Below are 25,324 nucleotides of genomic sequence, written 5' to 3'. Positions count from 1 at the left end.
CTGTTGCTTTTCCTGTCCCCTTTCCTCCTTTATGGTATGGGTGCCTAACCAGCCAAAGAAATAAATACATCAAGAGCTCATTTGTCTCTCTGTTTTTGTTGTCACATCTGTCAGAGTTTAGATTCACAAGGAATTTGTTGTATAATTAACTGCCAAAAGTGTCTGATGTGAAGATCACCTCATGATATCAGAAAATATGTAGGTTATGGTCTGTCTAGGGGCCCTGAGGAAAAGGAAACAAACACTAAATAACCTTTTTAAAACTTTTTTTTTTTAAAAACAAACAACATTTCTATACCAATTAAATATTTATTTTCTGGAATTATACATTCAAACCATTAACCAGAACCTGTATTTTATGGCTGTGCTATGTATCAGTTGAATTTAAGTTTGGAAAAAAACACTGAGTTTTGTAAGGTATGAACTCTCTAGAGCTGGCACTGCTTTACAAAGAGTTATAAGCAATCACTGCATGTCAGATAAACTTAAGAAGAGCTGCATCAGCCGTCTCTGTGGTGTGCTGTACTGACTGAATGCGGCAGGGCAGGCAGAGTGTGTCCTGTGTGTGCATGTGTGTAAAAGAGACAGGGAGGTGTTGGGGGATTGGATGAGTTGGCGAGACACCTACCAATGGTGCAGTGCTCTCCGTTCCAGCCCTGCTGACACTCGCACTTGCCGTCCTTGCAGGTGCCATGCTTCACACATAGTGGGTTACACACACGCTGGTCACACGCCTCGCCTGTCCAGCCCTCCTCACAGCGGCATGAGCCGCCCATACACACACCGTGTGTGCCGCAGTCCACCGAGCACACCTCTGCACAGACAGCCCCACAAAGAGGAGCAACAAGTCACATTTCCTAACCATAATGGAAGATTTCAACCCTAAAGTAAAACCTAAATCAGACAGTCAGAGCAGTGTTAATGACAGAAAAGATCTTGTTAAAGTTAATGTCAGAAAAATAATAGGACATCACTGATTACTTTTCTCCAAGAACGGAAAAATGAGGCGCATGCAACTTAACCAAACATTGTAACTTCTTGTATTTATAATTCATTTGGTTTTAATTTATTATATATCGAATTTAGTTGTTCATAGATCCTATTTTCCATATAGTTAATTACCCTTAAACTGTGTTTACATTAGCATTTATTTTTTTCTGATTCAAAGTTTTTTGTATATTTTCATCCTTACACAACACAAACATGGTATCAATTGATGGTATCAAATGAAAGTCCAGAAGCCATATGTTCAGCAGAGGTTATATAATAAATAATATGGAATTACATGATACTTTATCTCTGGTGTGACTGTGACTTCTAACTTCTTAAAAAAATAAATAAAAACAAAAACTCACAAACTTCAATGAAATATCAAAAACACTCATACTGACCTACAGAACAGTCAGGACCCATCCAGTTGGGATCACAGCTGCAGAGGCCTGTGTCTGGGATGAAGGCTCCATGGCCATGGCATTGGTCAGGGCACTGAGCTCTGGGCAGCTCACAGTGTGCTCCACCCCAGCCAGGCTTACAGTGGCACTCACCGCTCACACAAATGCCATTATTGGAGCAAGTCGGGTCCAGACAGTCCACTGCACATAGCAGACACACACAGTACACAGCATTTAGACTTTGAGAGGGCTTCACTGAATTGTTGATAAAATGAAATAGAGGATTCCTCTATTTTTTTTGCACAACTAGAATAAAACATTTACTCTCTGATACAACAGAAATAATAATAATAATAATAATAATAATAATTTCTTTAAATGCACCTGTTACAATGTGACAAAAAATACAGTTACAGAGAATGAAAAGTCAACATAAAAAGTTGGGATTCTATCTTTGAAGATCTCCAGAAAATTTATTTAAAAGTCTAGAAAAACACTTTGATGGGCTCTAAGGAAATACTGTCAAAGTTGGACGGCTAGATTTGGAGAGCTATGTTAAGTGCTATTTCAATATACAAACGTTTGGGCGGCCCTGGTCTCATTAGATGTTTTGTTGGTTTTTTAAGTGAAAATATCTTGACACATCCTCTACAGAGAACATACTTCTGCACATTTCAATACGGAATTGCAGTTCATTTGCTGATTTTAACATACTGGAAAATTCTGTTGGATTTTATGTTTCTTTTATTTAAATATATTAAACTCAAACAGAAAGAAACTGTGCACTAAACTTTGCCATATCTTTGCCATAAAAGTGCCATATCTCAATTCTTCCCTGTAGAGGATGTACTTATTTTCACTTAGTTACACTTAGAAACTCATGTGACTGGGAGAGTTCATTATAATTCTGTCATTGCTATGGATGAATCCATAAGTATGAAACTAAGAACTGAGCACTGAAGCTACTTAAAAGGTTAAAAAAAACATATGCAATTTATACCTGGATATTGCTGCAGTACAGTAAGTCTCAGGGGAAATACAGGAATTCACTTGAGCGCACAAGCGTAAAATCGGAACGCACAGATGAGAAAAGCTTGACCAGCTTGGAAGGTTTGGAGGGTTTGTGACAGAAGTATACACACATACATACACTCACTTGGCCTTTCTCTGAGCATGAAAAATCAATGTCCCCCACACAGTAGGTCTGCGAGTAAGTGTTTCCTCTCTAGTGCCTTTCAAACTCACATCTCTCTCTCTCTCTTTCTCCCTCTCTCTCATCCTACTTCTCTTCCTGACTTTTCTCCCACCCCTGTTTACGTGCTTGCCTCGGATGTTCCGGAGAAATTGACATTGACTGCCAAGCTGCCAAGGAGATCAGGCCGCTCAGACGAAGTGAAAGCCATTTGACAAATTAGCCGCTCCTAAGTCCGGCGTGGGCGTATCTCTCACCCTCCACTTTCACACCACAAAGTCGTCCGCGGAAGGCCGTTCTGTTTAGGCTGCAGAAATGTCGCATCACAAGCATCGATTTATGTGTCTCAGCCACTTCAGGTAAATTGTTTGAGCGACTGTATTGTGATGAATATCAGATTTGAGGAAAGGGATGGAGAGATGAAAAAACTACCGGAAGTAAAGGGAAAGGAGAAAAGTGCTGACCTTGCGGTCCAAGACAACACTTGTACTTTCCATCAATGACAGTAGAGCTTTAATCAGTCCTGAAACTCTAGTCTGAACTCGAGAACATAGCACTTAGTTTTAACCCAAACCTGACTTGAGCCTGACAAAATTTTATCTGAACCTGACTAGAATCCAGCAACCAACCACAAACCACACAAAACTCTGGATTCTTAATAATAATGCCTGGAGGCTGAGTGACAAAGTTAAAGTACCAAGCAACAGTGACCAGAAGAGTAAAGGCTTGTAAAACTTTGATTGATTTTTTCTAGGTAAATGTATTTTCACATGGGACGCTGAAGCCTGTTTACACCATGCATTAACATATTTTGTGTCAGGATCATATCTGGATAAGCTCCAGAGTTCATTTACACATTTCAACAAGTTTGGTTTGACATTTCCTGCATAAAATGCACATAATTTCCAGTTTACTTTTGTTTACTTTTTCCCCCGTTATGATACAATTCAATAAGCTCAGCTTGGATGTTTTTTTTATAGACACGAAGGCTCTTGGTTTGGGCTAAATCCAGCATTCAAGATCCATCTTTAACTATCTCCAGAAATGTTATTTGAGGGATCTGATCATAACCCAAACACAAAGCATCCTTGGGGATATTCACCTGACTTTTCATGAGTCCAGTGAAGTTCGAACTGACGCAAGATGTAAACAGGCCCATAGACCTTGGCAGCAACAATATAAGTGACACCAGCTACAAACATCAAAGGCTAAAACTACTGAGGAAGAATAGAGATAAAAACTAAAAGAGTCAAATGCGAGTCAAAATTAGGTAAGAAAGATGGGCTATGAGAAAGCAGAACATCTGAATCTGAACCTGAGCAAAGCCCAACAAACATCTGAGAAATTATTTCTGAGCCCTGCATGAAAAGTCAGGTCCCATCAAATTCAAACAAATTTCAGACTCCTCCTTTCTCCCTTCACCCCTCTCTCTCGTTTTCCTTCTTCCCCCTTTTCACCTTCACATGTAGCCTTTTCTCACTTGCCTCCAGTCTGCCCTGTCTCCTAGTCAAAAACACTCTCCTCCTCTCTTGTTCCTCCACTCATCTCTCACCTCTCCATGCCTCCTCCCATCTCTGTCCTTCACTTTCCTCAGCTAGAACTGGTTTATCCCTCTCTAAGGGCTTTGTGAAATGGCTCTCACATTGTTCCTCCAGTCTCTCTCTGTCTATCACTTTCTTGTCTCAAAGCAGGCAAACTCCAGCAAAAACTGAACATGTCGCAGGCCCGAGGCTATTTTTCTCAGCCGCTGGATCAATAAAATGGATTTTGATCCTTTAATCAAATCTCTGGTGTCTTTTTTTGTTGCAGGAGTGCAATTCAGAAATTAAGTCACAAAAGACATTACAGTATATAACAGTACACTACTGTTATATAATGCCTGAAAAGTCAGTTTGTTGTTGTAATAAAATAAAATAGTGTATATTTAAATATTATAAACCAGACAGCAGAATGCCTTATTCAAAATTATAAACATTTTGGGGAGCAACAATAAAGCTTAAAATGTTCTGTTTATAATTCTGAACGCATCAATATTTTTTTTACAACTTTTTGCAAATGAGTTCAAACCGATAAGATCATAACATCAGATAACATCAGAACGCTACAATTTTATGTGTATATAATACTGTATAGCGTTGTCTTCTCATAGTGGAAGGATTGAGATCTGTGGATTTTTCAAATCTGATGCAAGAGTGGAGCTTAATTTTCTGGTCTCTCAGAGATGAAGGCTTCAAGCAATGCTTGACAGGTTTGCTGGTCTTTCAGGTCTTGTATGGTTGTTCAGAGTCACATTTTCGGTATATCTTTTAAAAATGTTTTGAAATCTCTTCATTTATTTTCCTTTGACTTTCATCTTCCTTATGAAATTGAACTAATACATGTCTAATCTCATTACAAATACCTCCTGACAAAAGAATAACTTGTACTTAATGACTGTTTTGACTGGAAATTTAATACAATTACTTAATTTAAATAAAAATAATATAAAAAAAAATATGTAGTCAAATATTGAAAAGAGTGCTTTAAATTTTAAATGGTTAATCTTAAGCACTTCATGAGCACTTACAGAACCATTTGAATGCATAAATGGTTCTGTGCATTGTCAAATGGTTCTTCTCTATCACATTAACCCAGTTATAGAGGGCTCTTTAAAGAACCCTTTTAAAATGGTTCTATATAGCACCACAAATGGTTTAATTATTATTAAAAGTAAAATAACCCTTTTCATTACTATGTAGAACCATTTTGCTAAGAGCACAGCATATGCATGTGTGTGTATTTGCCTCTGGACAAACCACATACTCATACAAACACACCTTCAGCGCAGTTCTCTCCCTTGTAGCCCAGTGAGCAGACACAGGTCCCTTCTGTGCAGGTTCCATGCCCACCGCACTGGGGGTCAATGCACTGGTTGACTGGAACATCACACTCCGGTCCTTTCCAGCCACTGTAGCAGATACATGAGCCTTTATCATACTGCCCATTACCACTGCACAGCACTGGACATGCAGCTGAAAGAGTGGGAGTGAGAGTGAGTGAGAGAGAGAGAGAGAGAGAGAGAGAGAGAGAGAGAGAGAGAGAGAGAGAGAGAGAGAGAGAGAGAGAGAGAGAGCGAGAGAGATGATTAGAGCAGTTCATGTGAATCCAGAGTTGTTGACACATGAAAGACTTTCTACTCTGTTTCAGTTTTCCCCGAGAAACCTGCGCTCAGAACCAATGAAAGTATGATAGAGGTAAACTGTAGGAACAGAAGGTTCACTTAAGCCCAATAAAAACAAATTTCAAGTTTGTGTAGAGCGTTAAGATAAAGATCATAGCTACAACTGATGAAACTAAAAACTAGAAAAAAATAGATCCTGGAAAGACATGCCTGTTATTAAAACATAGTGGGAAGAGAGAATGCAAGAGAACGGTACACAAAGGGCTCTGATCTTCTGCACACAGAAGCACACTAGGCTTATTTAAACATTTTTCTCCTGAGGCTTCCTTCTCAATTCTTTAAGAACTGGCCCCCCTCCCCATTCAACAAAAACATTTTCAATATGCAAATTACTGCAGAGTATGTATATATATATACAAAAACCAGGTTATTCAGGAAATGAAGTGGACCATTTTGGAAAAGTGGTTAACTGACCCATTCCCATGTGACACTTTACTCGACCAGTATTTTAACTGTGCAAAAGAGACCAACATTACTAAATTAGATTGTGAAAAAATTAGGACATTCCAGGTCACAAAAATAAAAGACAGTCCTATGACACAGTCACTTAAATTTTTATTATATTTTATAATATACGGTACTTATTTATTTATCACACAGTTCGAATAACTATACACAAGACAATATCAATGAGATATATTCTGTACATTCACAATGGCTGTGCCCACAACACTGAGCCCTTCCTGAATTAAACTCCTCTATACTGTCATAGTGGTATCAAAAACGTTTTTTTCAGTTTTTTTGTATTAATTCTTGCATCAATTGAAAACATCAGCTACCCTTTACATCGTGTGAACATTTCATAATGAATGGACAAATAGAAATGCTTCAAAATGACTTGGAATCAAGTCTCATTACATTAGACTGACCTTATTCTTCATTTTCTTGTGTTTATTATTTCCCCTGAGATATACTAATGCCAGTATAGGCTTATGTATTAAAACCACTTATAATACATTTTTTTCCAACCTTTCTATCTTTTAGAGATAAACATGCTGGTTGTGTTACTGTGCCTTTGAGATCGATATATATCAATAATCTGTCCTGTACTGTACCTCAAAAAACGGGCAGTTTTTATAGACTGTGTGGACTGAGGAGTGTGCAATATGTTTTGAAATTTTACCAATGTTTACACACTGAATCAAACTCTATGATTTCAAATAATCATTCATGTTTACATGATGTGATAACATTAATTTCTCAATGTTATTATACATTTAGAACAATTTTCCTAGTCTTGACTTTGAGATTTAATAACCATATTTGAATCATAAGACATTCTGGATATTAATTTTTAACTTATTAATTAACTTCATGATATTACTGTAGAATCATCTACAGTTCCTTTCATCATCCTGGATCTATCATTTACTTTCTTTTTTTCCCAGTTTCTCAGCTTCCTACCAATTTTATGAAACCTGTGAATGTGCACCAATTAACATATTAGAAGCATTTTACACATTTATCTGCAAACAAAGTGGATTTATTTTATTTAAAACATTCTTAACTTTTCATTCATTCTATTCACTCTAAACTTTTAAGCCATGATTCCAAATTTTTAAACCATAGTGTAGGCATTGCTATCTCTTCCATATTTAAACTATATATGTCTATCTGTTACATATCATTGCTGTTTCATATTTATGTCAAAACATATGTAATGATCACCTGCATTCATTCTAATTCTGATTCTTGTCCTTTTTTATTTGCAAGTGTCTGTATTTGGCTGTAAAGCCTGTACAAGTGAATGGGAGCCTGAATGTATGCATGTGTGCTCATTAATGAGCAGTGATAAATGAGTAGCAGGATGTGGGAGCAGATGTGCTCATTGCTTTTTTTCTCTCATTTATAGTATATAAGTCTGCTACCATACAGAGTAAGCCCCTTCTTTCCAAACACCCCCTGATGACTTACACACAAACATACACATATATACAGGAACAGGAACAGCACAACACTCAGCAGTCCACCAGGCTGTCTACAAGTGTTTCTGAGATAGTAGCCGCTGGCAACTCACATTTGCAATTTACTTTAAGAAACGCTGCTTAAACAAGTCCCTCAGCTCAATCTGACAACAGCTGAGTGTGTTGGATTCCCCTCGGGCCTCAAGGCCCAATAAGAATAGTCCCCCTTGACTACATTACCCATAACCCTCCCTATGGCATGAACGACAGGCATACTGCTGTGCGTCCCTCACTGTTGTATCTACAACCTTTTAGTCAAAGGATTCCTTAGGCTGAAAGAGGCATTCGATAACATTCAACGCTAACAGCACGTGCTCACATGCAAATAAACACACAGAGGAAGGGAGAACGTGATAGAGATAGAAATAGGGATGGACAGATAGAGCAGGAAGGTCAGAGCCTGGTATGGAAGGGTAGACGGAAGCAAGGCTAAGTTGAAGAAAACTCTAATGAAACAAAATGTAATCTAACAGTGAAGTAACTAAACTATTAATCACAAGCCTCCCAGGTGAACAATGGAAGATATTGGCTTGCATGAACCCACATCCATCATCCAAATACCTCTGAGATGCCTAATGGCCCCCAGCCCTACACACACACACACACACACACACACACACACACACACACACACACACACACACACACACACACACACACATACAGAGCAACAGAAACTGCATGCTTTACCTTATTTCCAGTCTTTTTTTTTTAAAAAGTTACTGCAGTAAAATGTGTGTATCAGTCAGACTAGCTTGTGTGCGTAAGTACTGTAACGGTCCACTCACCATCCTGAGCTTGACAGAGCTCAACAAAATCTTGGGTTTCCAGGCATCTTTTTGGGCTCTAAACGTGCCTGTCTGTTTTCTAATGAGTGATTTACATAGTAAATTTCACACACTCCCTCTAGTTTTGCTTTTACGCTGCCTCTCGCTCTTGTGCTCTGTCTCTGTTGCACTCATTCTCTTTCTTTGTGTTGTGTTCAGTCTCTCTCACACTCCCTTTCTTGTGCTGTGTCTTTCTTGTCTCTCTCCCCCTCTTGTTCTGACTTGTGTTCTGTCTCTCTATTTTGCACTCATTTTCTCTCTCCTGTGCTCTGTCTCGCTCTCTTGCACACATTCTCTCTTTCTTGTGCTCACTCTCTCTTGTGCTCGATCTCTATTTATCTTTGTTTACCAGTTTATCTCAGGATGACGTTTTCTGTTGCTCACCACAAGCTCTTATAAACAAAACTAGACAATGTAAAACCATGTATGTTAACTTGCAGACCTCTAATGCACAGCAGAGAGATTATAGGAGCTATATGTTTCTTTCTTATTCTCTCTCTCTCACTTACACACATACACCCACAGGCCTCTATAGTGAGGGTATGCACTCATGGGCCAGCGCAGGACGTTGCTCCATGTACTGATGTGGGACTCTGAGACTAACAACCATTTCTAATGTGTACAGCTCCTCACGTCCCTAAGGTGCTCCAATGCAGGAAACCTTTGAACAAGGTCTTGGTCTCTGTTACACTAAAATGAACTGACCCTCTATAGCAAAACTGCTACATGCCTTTATGGCTATAGACTAGGGCCACACAGCACATTGCTGTTAAACAATATTGTGATACTAGCCTTGGCAATACTCATATCGCAGAAGGCTAAAATATACAAATAACTCCTTTAACCTAGTTGTTGTCAAACTAGTCTTCAGGGCTTCACAGATCTTTGCTCCAAACCAACTTTTAACACATAAGCATAGAGGACATATGAGGACCACCTGGGGTCCCTGAAGACCAGTCTGAGAACCACTGCCCTAACCAATCACAGAATTAATGTTTTGCATGCTGTGAGCATCCTGACCTGTCAAATGAGTGATTCTGTGGGTTAAATTCACACAATCCAGCAAACACAAATTATGATTTAAATTAAAAAGATAGACTTCAATCTTTAACCACATTTAACTGTCAGTTTAACAATTATGTAGTTTTATGTACCAAAAATAGGTGTATTTCATTTTTACATGATGATTTGCTGCCCTATAATGTGTCTCATTCAAAAAGAAGCCCAGGCTGAAACACACTGTATAACTTATAACTTCAGAGTGTATAGGCCGGGACAAACTACTGTAGGCTGAATAGGTGTGTGTGTGTGTGTGTGTGTGTGTGTGTGTGTGTATATACACACATATACACACACTCACACACACACACACACACACTGAGTCTGAGTATTTCAGAAACTGCTGATCTACTGGGATTTTCACGCACAACCATCTCTAGGGTTTACAGAGAATGGACCGAAAAAGAGAAAATATCCAGTGAGCGGAAGTTGTGTTGAAGAAAATGCCTTGTTGATGTGAGAGGTCAGAGGAGAATGGGCAGACTGGCTCGAGATGATAGAAAGGCAACAGTAACTCAAATAACAACTTGTTACAACCAAGGTATGTTTACAACACCTTGTTGAAAGTATGCCATGAAGAATTAAGGCAGTTCTGAAGGCAAAAGGGGGTCCAAACCTTTACCTGCAAGGTAAGGTTATTTACCTAATAAAGTGGCTGGTGAGTGTATGTGTGTGTGTGTGTGTATGGTATATAAACACATGGTGTTTTTTGTGACATCACAAAAACAAAAAAACAACAAAGTCAAAACAAGCTGTTTTTGAGCATTGTTTCCATACATGGACTGTATGGTCTGGGAAGTGAAAGGTACATTTTGACTTTACTTCACTTTAACAAAGTTTACATATTCCACTAGACTTCAAAAAAAAAAAACCCCAAAGTTTTCCATGATACAAGCTCTTTATTATTGCACCATAGTCCTCGAGGGATGTTGTTTCATTTCACTGTGTACTTGCATAAAGCTGAAATGACAGCAAAACCTGACTTGACCCGACTATTATATACTGCATGGCATTTCAAAGATTCTAGATAGAGATGGAACCAATCTAATCCTGGTGTCAAGCTGACAATGCCAGCTAAGAAACTGTAGGAAAAATAGAAATAATCTGATATGTTCCTGCAATGTTCTGATATATTTTACAGTTACTTGTAGTGCAACACAGTGTAAAGTAAAGTGTTGTATGTGACACGAACAGTAGACATATGCAGCCTGATGTTCAAATAAAAACAATGTAGCAAAACATTATAGTGGAATTACAATTGTGTTTTTTTTTATATTTCAAACACATGTTGTGGGGGATATTTCTGTTTTTAGTGTAAAAGAGTTTAAGTGGACTTAAGAATAGCTCATTTTGAAGCATAGTAGTTTTATTAATACTGCATCAGTATTAGCCCATTCTCAAGGCTTCCGTGTTGGCATCAGCTCATTCTCTGGGCTTCAGCATTGGTATCACTGCATACTTAAGGCCTCAGTATCAGTCCATACTCAAGGCTTCAGTATCAGTATCAGCACATATTAGGGCAGTCATGGGCTGGAGGTTAGGGAATCAGCCCTTTGACCGGAAGGTTGCTAGTTTAATCCCCTCGGCTGACAGTCCATGACTGAAGTGCCCTTGAGCAAGGCACCCAACCCCCAATTGCTCTCTGGGCACTGTGGATAGGGCTGCCCACTGCTCCAGGAAAGTGTGCTCACTGCCCCCTAATGTGTGTGTATGTGGGTGTTTCACTGTATGGATGGGTTAAATGCGGAGGTCTAATTTCACAGTGTGCAAACACAGTGTCAAATGGTTCTCAATTCAATACTTAAGGCCTCAGTATAAGCCCATTCTTAAGGCTTCAGTACTGGTATCACCCCATTCTCAAGGCTTCATTATTGTTATTAGCTCATATTCAAGACCTCAGTATCGGTATCAGCCTATAATCAAGGCTTTTGTATCAGTATCAGCATCAGCCCATAGTTAAGGCTTCAGTGTCAGTTTCAGCCTATTCTTAAAGTTTTAGTGTTGGTATCAGCCCATAGTTAAGGCCTTAGTATTGGTTTTAGCTCATTCTCAAGGCTTCAGTATAAGTATCAGCCTATTTCAAAGTTTCAGTGTTGGTATCAACCCATTCTTAAGGCATCAAAATTGGTTTTAGCCCATTCTCAAGGCTTCAGTACAAGCATCAGCTTATTCTCAAGGTTTCAGTATCAGTAACAGTCCATAGTTAAGGCATCATTATCGGTATGATAGCCTGCTTACACACTACATCAACATGTGCTTCATGTCCGTATGTTCTTTCAGCATTCTACTTCACATTTCACAAAAATGTGCCCCCAGCCTCACCAGATGAGATGGATTTTACTTTTGTTTGCTTTTTTCCCAGTTATGATAGAAGCTTGGTTTGGACACCTTCATTGGCTCAGAGTGCAAAAAGGCTGTTGGTTTGGAGATAACCAATCCTCCTTTGTTTGTGTCATTGTTTATTTTCTTACTTGCTATTCAGCATTAGCAGAAGCATTTCTGCTCACATAATTCTTTACAGTTAAAAAAAAATGTATGTCACTTTTATTTTTCCTCCAAATGCGGTTTGAACCTGATTTGATTGTAGTTTGATCACAATGTGTCCTGGGGCTGTTTTGACCTGGCTATGTTGATATAAGGTGTAAATGGGCCCAAAATGTAGTAATTTGACTTTTGTCCAGCCTGTGCAGTGTTACTGTGGAAAAAAGTAGAGTTCTACTTTATGTCCTTCTCCTCTTCATAGACTACTGCTACTTCATTATACAAGTCTCTTGTTAAACTGCTAGACACTCTTCACTCTTCTTTCTCTCTGATTATTTCATGTAACAGTAAGTGGTCCTCTATTGGTGCGTATATGTGTGTGTGACAGAGGTCAGCATGTAATTGAAGGGTCGCCTACCTTTCGAGCAGTCCATGCCATGGAAGCCGGGGAAACAGTGACACACTCCTGACACGCACTCACCGTTGCCATGGCAATTTCGTGGGCACTCTTGCACCGAGTCTGCGAAAGGGAGGACACCCCGTGTGAGAAAAACGGTGGCAACTGACAAAAAAAGACAATTGAAAGCGGGAGCTGTGTGAAGGAAACAGGCTATTACACTCGTCCTCTTGTCGTTCATCTCTACCACCCTCCCCCTCAGGCCCTGTCCCATTTCTTATGGCCTTCATCTGTCTGTCCCTGCAGGGAACTGCTGGGGAGGGAAACCCATTTCTAATTCTGTTTATCAAGGTGGTTAATGTGCACCTCCTATAAATCCTCAACAAAACTCTCCTTGTAAATGAGCTTTACATGGGTATTACCTAGAAATCCTTACAAGAAATCCTTACCATGGCAGGGAAGATGATTCATTGAAGTCTGATGAATCATAACAGATTGAATTTGATGTACCAGGCATGGTAATGTTGTAAGCAGTATTTAAGCAAATGTGCTACATGAAAATAATCATTAAACAACAGCTGATACTTATAGTTTAATACAAGCAAAATATTTTCCAATGACCTGTCATATCGATTTAAGGGAAGCTTAGTACTACGGAAAAAAATTCCTGTAATCCCAAATCCTCTTGATGAATCATGTCACAATGTGTACAAACTATACAAACTTACCACCATAAAATCATAGTGTTTAGAAGTACTGTTATTCATTCATTCTGTGTTTAGTTTGTTCTTAGTCAGATTCATTGGCCAACAGCTACATTTTGATAAATAAAATGCAATGCAGTGAGATGTCTCACTTTTTACAATCTATAATGTGGTAATTTGCCCATCACACTGCTTTCTTGGTAGGTGAAATCATCTAATTATAGTGAATATATCTAATATTTCTTTATTATGTGATTGTTTTAGGAATAAACAACCTATTTCTATATACAGTTCACTTATATTGAGTAACTTTAATCTAGTGATTTTGTCTTATTCCATTGGCAAACAAGCATAACTGTCTGTTTTATTTCTTGAGACAAATAAAACAGTTGCATGAACAGGTGTGAACACCCCAGTCCATTGATCTGTTTTTAGGGCCACATTTTTTTTTTATTAGTTTTTAAGAATTTTAGTACACATTTTCTATGTGTGCCATCACTTTCAGTTTTGCAAATCAAGAGTAGTTAATATGTCCAGAAGTGTGTCCAATGTAGAGGATGTGCATTTATCTTCACTATAAGTTTTTCGATATGTCTAGAAATATGATCATTTTAGCCTATTCTTACAACAACCTCATTATAAGAAATATTAGATATACTGACTACATTGCCAATACATCTATGTTTAGCACTGCAGAAAAAGAAATATAAACCAATGTCTAATAATAATGGGGCAGTCGTGGCCTGGAGGTTAGAGAACTGGCCCTGTGACTGGAAGGTTGCCGGTTCAATCCCAGGCACTGACAGTCCATGACTGAGGTGTCCTTGAGCAAGACACCTAACCCCCAATTGCCCTCTGGGCACCGTGGATAGGGCTGCCCACCGCTCCTGGCAAGTGTGTGCTCACTGCCCCCTAGTGTGTGTGTGTGCTCACTAGTGTGTATGTGGTTTTTCATTGCAGAAGGTGAAATTTCCCCATTTATGGGATTAAAAAGTGTCGCTTATTTTTTATTTTTTAATTTATTTTAATAAAAAAAAAAAAATACTGTCAGTGCTGGCTTTGTTAAACCATCACAGGCAGGCTAACAAAATATGTCAGCAAGGCATGTTTTCTTTTGTCTTCTGTAAGGCTGTGCTTTAAGAAACTAACACTCTCATAATTTACAGAGCAAAGACATGCCTTGATATTCAGTCATAAGGCAAACAATATTACGTTGTGTAAAGCGTCACTAAAAACAGAATACGATGATTTGCAAATCCTTTTCAATCTATATTCAATTGAATACACTACAAAGACAAGATATTTAACATTCAAACTGATAAACTTTATTGATTTTGCAAAAATTCACTCATTTTGAATTTAATGTTGGGACAGGGGCAACAAAAAGCTGGGAAAGTTTGACTTGAAAGACTGTGTGGAACATTCCACAGGTGGACAGGTTAATTGGAAACAGGTGTCATGATAAAGGGAGCATCCCTGAAAGGCTCAGTCGTTCACAAGCAAGGATGAGGCGAGGTTCACCACTTTGTGAACAACTGCGTGAGCAAATAGTCCAACAGTTTAAGAACAACGTTTCTCAACGTGCAATGGCAAGGAATTTAGGGATTTCATAATCTACAGTACATAATATCATCAAAAGATTCAGAGAATCTGGAGAAATCTTGTCCTAGTAGTGTATTCAATTGAATATAGGTTGAAAAGGGTTTGCAAATCATCGTATTCTGTTTTTGTTTATGTTTTACACAACGTCCCAACTTCACTGGAATTGGGGTTGTACAAGGTACTTCAGTTACACTTTCAAGTATGAGAAACAAAGCAACAAAATAAATAAAAATATGCATTCACAACATTACATAATTCTGTAATGCTGTGAATGCCCCTAATGTTATATAGTATACAGGAGTCTAATCCTTCAGGCTGCCCACACTCTATTGTAAAGATGATTTGAGGCCTGGTGTGTCCCAAATGTCATTTTGAATTGTGCTCAATGTGTGTGTCCACCGTTTTCCTTCCCATGGGCCATATAAACAAGGGGAAGAGCATTCAACCACTCACCTCTCCTTTTTTCTCTCTTTCTTTTCATCTCTTTCTCTCCCTAGAGCCCTGCATCATTATTGATACAACCAATTCAAGCAACTACAAAGCATTTAATTAACCATGAACATTAGCACAGTTGATGTGCATAAAGTTAATTGGTGTGATATCACTTATTACAGTTACCTCATCATGTGTGAATATTCATAATATTTCTGTATGTGTAAGGTGCTCATCTCACTTAAAGTTAAACAGCTGTAAAGTGTTCTTCATTTTTGTTCCCGAGAATGATGAAAAAACAAGGCCACAGTGTCAGACTCCATTCTTCCAGTGCAAACCTGGTGCTCTGCCAGAGCCAGCTAGTTTTTAGAGCCTGGTTTTTCAATCCATTAGCCAAGACATTTTCATTCCATTAGCTAACCTTACAGGTTATTTACAGGTCCTTACTGAATGCGTAATGTTAACATTGTAAAATGTATTCTGTTATCCAGGCTATATTAATGTTTGTAGGAGGCTTTTGCACCAGTTCAATGGAGTACCCAGTTAGCACACTACAGACTTTGTGCACATAACGCTGATAAACATGAGTGTGTGACTGAGTTGCTTTCATAATGTGCTTCAAATCTAAAAGAGGATCAGAGTTTTGTGCTATGTACTTAGGCTGCATAGTTAAACACAATGTACTAAATATCTGATGTCTTCAGCTCTGTTTTTCTCAAACCCCCCTGAGCTCTCTCCCACATTCATTCAGCCTGACACTGCATTTCCCCAGCTTCTGTCTTAAATAGCTTTACTACAGACCCATCCATAACCAGATACTGGTGATTCACTGGTGAGTTTGTGATTGGATATATAATAAAAGTTATATCTTATAGTAGCTATAAATCACTAAATCCAAGCCTAAACCTAGACTTAACCATGGGAAGAAATAAAAGCACTTGGATGTTTCAGAAGACTAGTTTGTGTTAAAAAGTCAAACAACCAACTTTAGACTTTTCCTGCTCCAGAGAGCCTTAAAAGATATGCTCTTGATCCTCAGCTGGGTTCTAGTTTTCAGATTTGCTCTAGATCCTCAGTGTTCTAAATTATGATCTGTATACAAAATAATGAACTGTTTTCAAGACTGTTTTCTAGATCACTTGGGTTCTAGACTCTTAGTTGTGATACAGATCTTCAGTTTGCTTGACCCTCAGTGCTCCAATTCTTAATTGTGGTCTAATTCCTTAGTTTTCTGTGTTTTAGACCTTTGGTTTTCTAGAGTCTCGGATGTAACCTAGATCTTCACTCTTCTACACTTCCAGTGTTGTTACACTGTTCTAAATGTGTTCAAAGTGTTCTACATTCTGAAAAGTGTAGAATTGTTCAAATACTCTAGTTTCCAGATTCTCAGTGTGTTCTAAATGCTCAGTGTTCTAGCTCAACACTATGCGTTAGATTTTCGGGATTCTAGCTTCAGCTGTGTTCTAGAACCTCAGTGTTGCAGATTATTAGGTATAATGTAAAACAATATTCTATAAAGATCCTCAGTGTCTTAGACCCTAGACTATCATTCACATCCTCTAACCTTTCTTAGGGGGAAAGCAGAAAAAGTAAAGATAAAGGACTAGATGGAGGAGATGTAGGAGCAGATGATTCACTTTCCTCTGACTCAACCCTCCTCCTATCTGCTCTTTTCTGCTACTCTTCAATCCTCTCTGCACCCTCCAAATACAAGTGGAAAACAACTTCAAGTGAATTTGCAGACCAATGGGGGATGCATTAATGGAAGAGCTGGGGAGAGATGAAGGTGCTGAGAGCAAGCGGGTGAGTGAGAGAGTGAGTGAGTAAGTGAGTGAAAGAAACTGACTGACCCAGTATTGCCGTACTGAAGGACACAGACTCTTTCTCCTTGCCATCATTGTAAAAGGCCAGATGCCACGTGCCCAGATCCAGGTACTGCACAAACACAGCCTCGTTCAGCACCACCGTCTGAATACTGCGTCTCTCTCGAGGAGACTCCACCACACTCCATTTCTCCTTGCCATCCAAGCGTTCCATATAGTCATACTGAGATAGAGAGAGAAAGAGAGATGGAAAGATGGAGACAATGCAGACAGACATTACTCTTGGTTCAGGATGTTTGTGTGATACCATTATGGTTTGTGTAATGACAGATTTAGGTGGACCGAATTTATTAGTTTACTGTTAACTTGTGTTTATGAACTCATTGATATCCTGATGTTTTCCATAATGAAGGGCAGAGGTATGGACAAATGATAGGGTGTAACGGAGAATGTTTTTGATGCAGCTACACTATGAAATCTGATGTTAATGTTTTATTTAATAAGGCTATAACTAACCACGCAAACTGTATGTGGAACAACCCATTAACTGTGAGTTGCAAGGTTTGAAAAAACAGTGGAATACTGAAGCAAGCTCATAGAATGTAATGTCAGGGCACTTCAGCAGAAATTCCAGTTGCTATTAAGTCAGCTGTGCTTCATACTTCTACATGACCACCTTAAGTGAAGCTCTTCATTTTGAGTTAATCAATTAAAGCTGATTTGATAAGTAAAATAATTTTGATCTATCATGTCAATAGATGTGTTCTTGATCTTTAGCTGTGTTCTACACCTTCACTGTTCTAGATGAGTTCTGGATTTTCAGCTGAGCTCTTTCCTAAGTGTTCCAATTCATCAACTGTCTTTAAGATTCTCAGTGTTCTAGCTCCTCTGCTGCTTTTTAGAATCTCATTGTTCTAGACAGCTGTATTCAATCTTCAGAGTTCTAGACCTTCAGGGTCTGTTATACAAAGCCTTTTTCCGAAATTTCAGACACAATTCAGATGCATTCTGTCCACTCATTATATGCAAAACTGGTGCATGATCATAAATGTGCAGTTTATGGGCCATGTGCATGAAAAAATGCTGAATGCACTTCTCTTGCACATGCATTTGAGGGAGGGACAAGCAAAATGTGTGAGTTTGAACAACCTTCAGTGGCTGATTGTGCATAGATGTCCATGTGCATAGATCATCTTATCTTTAAATGATTTAGGATTAAAATTATTTTGGGGGTCCTGAGTGATGCCACCTTCTAAGCACTGGCCCCATCCTCAGAAGATCGCAAGTTTGATTCCTGGTGATGCTACCATCCATGGCCAGGGGTCCAAGATAGCCCAATTGGTCTCACCCTCTCTGGGTGCCCCAGACTTAAAAGCTTACTAGTCTCTAAAAAATATATTATCAGATTAATATCAGTATAATTAAATTTCAATATCAACATTTCAATATCTCTGGAACTGGAAAAGACAACTTTATATTATGCCATCTCAACTAATAATTCAAATTCTTTCTTACAATCTCCACCCATTTTTGCACAATCCATCCACATTGTGCACAGACCTGCCTATATATATATATATTCACTAAACTACATTTTTTCCCATGTGTATATTTTCCCTGCTCTTACACACCCACTTCAACTCTTATTTAGATCAGGTATGTAGAACAGAGAAAACACTAAAGCATGCAGGACATAGGTTCTCCAGGAGCAGGGCTGCAAAGCATTTTACCTGTGCATGGGATGGGGGAAGGCCTTTCCGTATATAGACACCAAAAACAGCATCTTTGCCCAGTGAGATGTTGAACTTGAGAAACTGTGGCTGGCTGAGATGGAGCAGGGACCTCCAGAATACCCCTGGTGGGACCTCTTGAGTCACCCGCCGTCCAACCTCCAGGTCACCTGTATCTATGCTGCTGTTTCGGAATGCCCACGGACCTGAGGCAGGGAAGGCAGAAGGAAAATCAAACTTCTTCCCTTTCTTCTGTGTAATTGAACAGGGTTCAAACAGCAAACAGAAAAACAGATAGAGCGTTCTCTTTATTGCTCTGAAACAAAACAGACTGAAGAATCAGATTGAAGATGCCGAAAGTACTTCTTCCCACCGTTGGACGTTCAGAGTTCTACTGCTCCACAGGGCACAGAGAAAGCAAAAAGAGTGTTAACTGTCAAAGCTGAAGAGAGAGAGAACAAAGACTAGAGGGGAGCTTCATAAGCAGAGCTGCACTATTGCACACAGCAGCGAGAGCTACACGTGGTTTCATCAGAAACCAGTCTGAAGTGAATAAATAGAAAGGTATATCTCAGAGGAGATATATAGTGTTCCCTCATAGGCATTGCCAGGTATCTGCAAGATGAATCTATTATTATCATTAAACCTTTATGTATTAATTTAGAGAAGCCATAGTCTGTGCTAACACCAAAATCATGGTGTAAACTTGATCAACTATTTCTCTATATAGTCCACTGAAATAATCAGAATAATTCTGCTGAACGTGCAGATTCTAATTTTCAACTGATATTACAATTGTGTTTGTAAGTAGGAGAGATTTGCTATGATTTGAATGTGATGAGCATATTACTCCAGTCTTATTGACTTTATACTGGCTTCCACTTAGGTTCCGCATTGACTAGAAGCTCTTGCTTGTTTTTTAAAACTCTTAATGGCCCAGCTCCAGTGCATTTTGCTAATCTGCTGAAGTATTATAAGCATCCGTACAGACAACTTCGCTCAGCTGAGGCAGGCTTACAGCAAACTCCTTGGAATAGTGAAAAATGTTCTTATATAGCTCATTAATGGGAAAATCCAATGATTTAAAATCTCTGCAAGATTGAATGGTTAAGAAGTAATGTCATTCATTTTAATGCACCATTCTAAAGAAATTTACTGAATCAGTAATCTGTAATTGTTCACAGTGGAAGAATTTTAAAGTCTCAAAAAGTTACCATGCAGACATGGTATTACATGAAATGGTTCTAAATATGTGCTTAAAGCCTGAAACGCTGTATTGTGATAGCTCTGAGAAAAAGGTTCTGGTATAAAATGTATTTTTTATACAAACATGGCAGTGAGGTACATGAATGAAGTCATATAGAAAAAAGTAGCAAAAGAAAACTTTTTGTTTTCAGATTTAAAACTGTTTTACCATCATCAACATTACCAAGACATGTAGGTCCACTGCTGGTAACAATGGTTATATTTGTCTTGTAGACATTGCAACCTCTGGTTCCTATCACCACCAGTGTAGAGAAAATGTAATCTTTTAGTAAAATTTAATTTTATAATCATTCATTAAGTTTCCCTACAGTGCACCATTCCACATCATACCTCTCTGAACAACTTATATCATATTGACTGAACTATGCAGAGTACTTTAAAAAATGGAAGTCCTCTTTAAATCTAGATTAAAACATTTATTGAGGCTAGTATATAACTTGAATAAATGAGAGATCATTCATTTTCTCCTGCTCATAATTATGCTGCGATTTTCATTTAGCATGTAGTTTCCAATATTTTAATTATATTACTGTATAAAGTACTAATTAACATCTTTATTGTGTCTTGTTTTGCTGAACCTCCTGACTTTCCTTTTTTTGTTATTTTGTGACATCAAAACAAACAGAAAAAGCCAGGAGTGCAGACTGCCGAGTGTAAACTGAATGTAAAAGTAACTCATTATGTAACTATGTAAATATGTATTGACTTGTATGGTTTAACATCTGTGACAGGGTCTGCAGATCTGCAGATGGAACAGAGGAATAATATAAGCAAAAACGCACAGGAAATGTGGACCTCCACTAGCAGTCCCAGCTGGGAAAAGTAGGGAAAAACCATGTCAGTAACTCACTGTGGCAGCTATATTTCTCTCTGTCTCTCTCTGTCTTCTCCTTTCTCCTCTGAGCCTCCTAAAAGCTTTAAAAAGAGCACCAGCACTACAAGAGCGTGCGTATTCTCCAGCCTGTAGCCTGTAGCGCATGTCAACAGAACAGAGGCCCTGTTTACCCTCCTAATCACACATGCTGTTATCCACTTCTGATTTAATGGAAAACCCTCTTACTCGATTTTTTTACCCCTTCTCTCTCTATCTCTCTCTTTCCCTCTATCACTCTTTTTGTTGCTGCTGGCGACGGCTAAAGTGCAAGTGGATGCAGTGTACGGATGCCTCTTTCTCTTTCTCTCGCTCTCTTTTTTGCTTTTTGTGTGGCAGAGACACACGTGTTCACACAAACACACACACACAACCCACGGTCCTCCTGTAATCAGGTCAGCGCGACGCTGGAGACCGCTGCCCTGACAGAGGAAAGCCGTGAAAAATGGTGAGGAAATGAAGAACAATGAAAACACAATCAGGAGGAAGTGGCCGTTGCAGAAGAGGAGCATAGCTCCCCTGCTCATTAACACACAGGAGCACAGAGCAGGGCCGAGAAACGGAGCGACAGAGAGGAGAAAATGATGCTCCTCAGGGAAAGCTGGGTGGTTCTGCTTCTGAAACAATTGAAACTCTCTCTTTGGAAAGCGTTCATTAGTTAGAGCACAATCAAACAGCGTAAAAGAACTATAACATGTACAGAGCCATAGACGTACCAGGGAATAGAGACATACAGCTTAGATTAGTTACAGTTTACAGGTAAGTAGCATAGAGACACACAGCACATAGCTACACAGTAAGGATTAACCTGAGCATAAACAGAAGATGAGCCAGATATACAGGATAATAGAAGTACCACAGAATAAAGTCATGTAAAATACATTAATTAGAACTTAAGCAGTTAGAAAAGCACCATAAACAAGGCACAACAAAGACACATAGCACCTAGCATAGTAGAAAACAGCACAGCAAAGATTAACCCAATTACAGACATAATACAGGACCATATGGACACACAGAAAAACCTACAGACAAGAAAGAAAGAGCTTTAAAGAAATACAGATTAACTAAACAACAAGGCAACAAACAGCAGATTAAGCAAAGCACAGAGACACCTTTGTAAGATTAACTCAGGTATACTGCATTGTACTACAGATTAACCAGCAGAACAGTGCTCAGAGCTTTATATGCATATAACGCACACGTATAAAGCGCACGTTTAAGTGTGAGTAGAGATGAAGTCATCATGTCATAAGGTGAAGATTACAAGCTCTTCATATGGAGAGCTTTTTCCAGCTCACACTTCAAGAGGAGAACACTTCGAACTCATTAGACACCCACTCTTCATGCAGTGTATAAACTGTAACACTTTCTGTTCACAGAAGTAGAGAGGGAGAGAAGGGTGGGGGATAAGATGGAGAGAGAGAGAGAGAGAGAGAGAGAGAGAGAGAGAGATGTTTAGTTGCACTGTGTGGACAGGTGGCTGGTCTGTGCTGTAGATTCAGAGAGAACTGATTGAGTTGTCGTTCGGGTTAGGGGTAAATGTGTCATGGTCAAGGACAGCTGCCGGCTGCAAGGGTGCGTGAGTGAGAAAGGGACTGGGAGGCAAATACAGCAGCAGCAGAGAGAGTGAGAAAGAAAGAGTAGTGACAAACTAGAGAGGCAACTGAAAAGTGCAGAGTGACTGAGCTTGTGTGTGTGTGTGTCTGTGTGTGTCTGTGCTTGTGTGTGTTTTAGTACCAGAGATGGGTATTAAGTAAGATACACCCAAATTTCTGCCACTGAAAATGGGCAAAAGAGGCGCTTTCGGTTTGGAACGAAAAAGAAGAATAACCACAAATGTTAAATATTTTAAAAACAGGGTCCAAAATCAAATTCTTAAAACAGCTGAATGATAATGAAAATGAAAAATAGTGATTTGTTCACTTTGCTCTGCTGCGCTATACAGTTTGAGCACAGCAGATTAACAGTGAAACACTCAAACACGGCCTGCAGCAGCTGCACTTTGTACAGTCTTTAACTTATTGGAAATCACAAACTTTAGTAACATGCTTACCTAAGCAACTTTTCAAATACACTGTACTTCAGATATAATCTTACTGTAGTATATTTGGAATAAAGTGTACTTTCATTACTCTTAAGTTTACTTCTACTTGATTATTACTTCTAGTGTAATTATTCTTTTTAAGTTACATTACACATATTTGAATGTTAAAGTCTACCCACCACTGGTTAGCGTACTGAATTTGTATGGAGTTTGTTCAGTGGCTCTAAAAAGACATATAAGAGATTGTGAAGTGGTATTAATAGAGCAGGATTATTACATGTGTGCTGTGTCCACAGTATACTGCAATAATACAATATTACACAGCGCTGTTCTTTTCACTCAGCCTATAGAAGTCCTGGAGATGGAGCTGAAAGAATTAAATATCCACAGAAAAATATTTCTCACTTTAATCACAGAGCAGATGAAACTGTGTGGGGCTCCTCACTAGCTGGAGTGGAATTTCATTTCTGCTCTAGCAAAACCTAACAAATATTCTTCACCTTAATATACATTAATGTAAAGAGGATACTGGTCCCCAGGTCATGAAATGTTCACACCATATAATAGCACCTTGCATTTCTAAATAAAATGTTAAGTTGTACATATGAGCAGTTTTGTCAGCTTGTCAGACGAAGGCAGGGTAAGTCATACCATGTCAGAACCTTTGAAAGTCTTCAAAGCCCAGTCCGTTCATTCTAAGCTCTTTTATGTATTTTACTTTAATGTCACTACTTTATTAATAGACATAAAAAGCTTTGTTTTGTGAGTGAAGATCAGCAGATATGCAAACTGTGTTTTGGGTTTCCAGCTTCAGAAGCTTACCTCTGCCTCCAGGGGGCACTGCTGCCTCTTCTGTACTGCCAGGCAGGCCAGTGCCCAGACCGTGGTTCAGCATTGGACCATCCACAGGCTTCAGCTGCCAGTTCAGCCCCAAAAGGTTCATAGCTGGGGAGAAGAAAAAAAAGAAAGAGTCAGCATGCTACGTTCCACTATAAAAAGGACAGTAAAAAAGATCCAGATTACACACAGTTCTGAAAAAGGATTGGGAATAAAACTGTGCCAGGAACTTCCATCGTCCCATCTCTGCTTTATGTTTCCTGTGGCAAAGTTTATGCAACTTGCATTTCCCTACACCTCAGTGCAATCTGTCAGTCCTGTCACATCCAGAGCACCAGGAAACATAAAAACAGAAGTGTGAAATGTTTGGTTGGTGTGCCATACTTGAGAAATTATGGAACACAGTGCCAAAACTTTTTGTCTTGGGGTGCTGAAGTGCAATGAGGTGCAATGTGGTGAGCCAAAGGCCAACAAGACAAAACAGCACACAAATAAACAAAAGGGTAGGTTTCAACTTTGCACTATATTTTATTATTAAAACACCACAAAAATACTTTTTTTAAAATAAAATAAGAATTTAACATGGCATGTCATGTACAGCATAAAAATAAATCTATTCTCTCGCTGAATGACAGCATGAAGGTAAGGGTAAATTTCTGGTGTGCCTCATGGGCCAACTTTGGCTTGCAGGCCACACTTTGAGCAGCCTGGTCTAGAAGGCAATCTCTCTATTTATTGTGGTTTGCTTGGTTTCTCACTTCTTTTTCTGGACGTTCTAAAAACGGATACAGACATTATAATGTTGGTATTTCTTGCAGAAGAAATACCATATGGTGAAGGTGCGATCTGGAAAAAAAAAGCAGATTAGGTGCCGTGTATAAAAATATTTCATTCACACGCAGGGAGGAAGACAGTAAGTTAAAAGGGCAGAACAAATGAAGGATGTCTATCAAATCCCAACAGAAACCAGATGACAAATGAACAGGAATATAAAGGCCTGTGTGACTGACTGATGTTGACTGATGCTGATACACTGTCAGTCCAGGGAAGCGCAAGTGCAGATCTGGCTCGGAGTTACAGTTCAGAGGCATTTCTAACATGTAATCCTAACGCTGCTGGAAATCCTTGCAAATTTGACTTTGCAAAGAGCAACAATTATGACTCTCTGCTCTGTATTATTTTCCGCACGCAGACGTTGGGAAATAGCCAGTAATTGGCACTTTAACAAAATGCCACAGCACTCACAGTTGTGTTTTTTTGTGCCTACTGCTGAAGCCATTGGGAAGGGTGGCAAAACCTAAGGTAAAATCAGAAGAACAGTAGGAGGGAGTGAAGGAGAGAGAAAGAGAGAAAAAGAGACAGAGACCGATGAGCCAGACAGAGGAAAAACACAGACAGAGAAACAAAGAGAGAAAAATTTCAATCCCAAAGCCGTAGTTAAAAGTTAACAAGTAAAAAAAATGACTTCTCCCACAGCCAGA

The 25,324-nt window shown here is 39.0% G+C and overlaps 1 protein-coding gene across 3 annotated transcripts in view; it reads right to left on the bottom strand.

The window, feature by feature from the left end:
• Window positions 1-25,324, bottom strand: part of tenm2 (teneurin transmembrane protein 2) — a 384,812-nt gene that overhangs the window by 37,370 nt on the left and 322,118 nt on the right. For all 3 annotated transcript variants that reach the window (XM_037540529.1, XM_037540530.1, XM_037540531.1), the window contains 7 exons: window positions 23,829-23,951; window positions 18,823-19,028; window positions 17,120-17,315; window positions 12,553-12,654; window positions 5,400-5,594; window positions 1,392-1,592; window positions 629-814 (listed from right to left, as the gene is read on the bottom strand). In XM_037540529.1, coding sequence (XP_037396426.1) covers window positions 629-814; window positions 1,392-1,592; window positions 5,400-5,594; window positions 12,553-12,654; window positions 17,120-17,315; window positions 18,823-19,028; window positions 23,829-23,951 — 1,209 coding nt within the window. The remainder of the gene's footprint in view (window positions 1-628; window positions 815-1,391; window positions 1,593-5,399; window positions 5,595-12,552; window positions 12,655-17,119; window positions 17,316-18,822; window positions 19,029-23,828; window positions 23,952-25,324) is intronic.

This window comes from Pygocentrus nattereri, chromosome 8 (genome assembly GCF_015220715.1).
Source record: "Pygocentrus nattereri isolate fPygNat1 chromosome 8, fPygNat1.pri, whole genome shotgun sequence".
Classification (NCBI taxonomy): Eukaryota; Metazoa; Chordata; class Actinopteri; order Characiformes; family Serrasalmidae; genus Pygocentrus; species Pygocentrus nattereri.
Note: the sequence above shows the minus strand (reverse complement) of the source record. Positions and strands in the feature narration are given on the sequence as shown.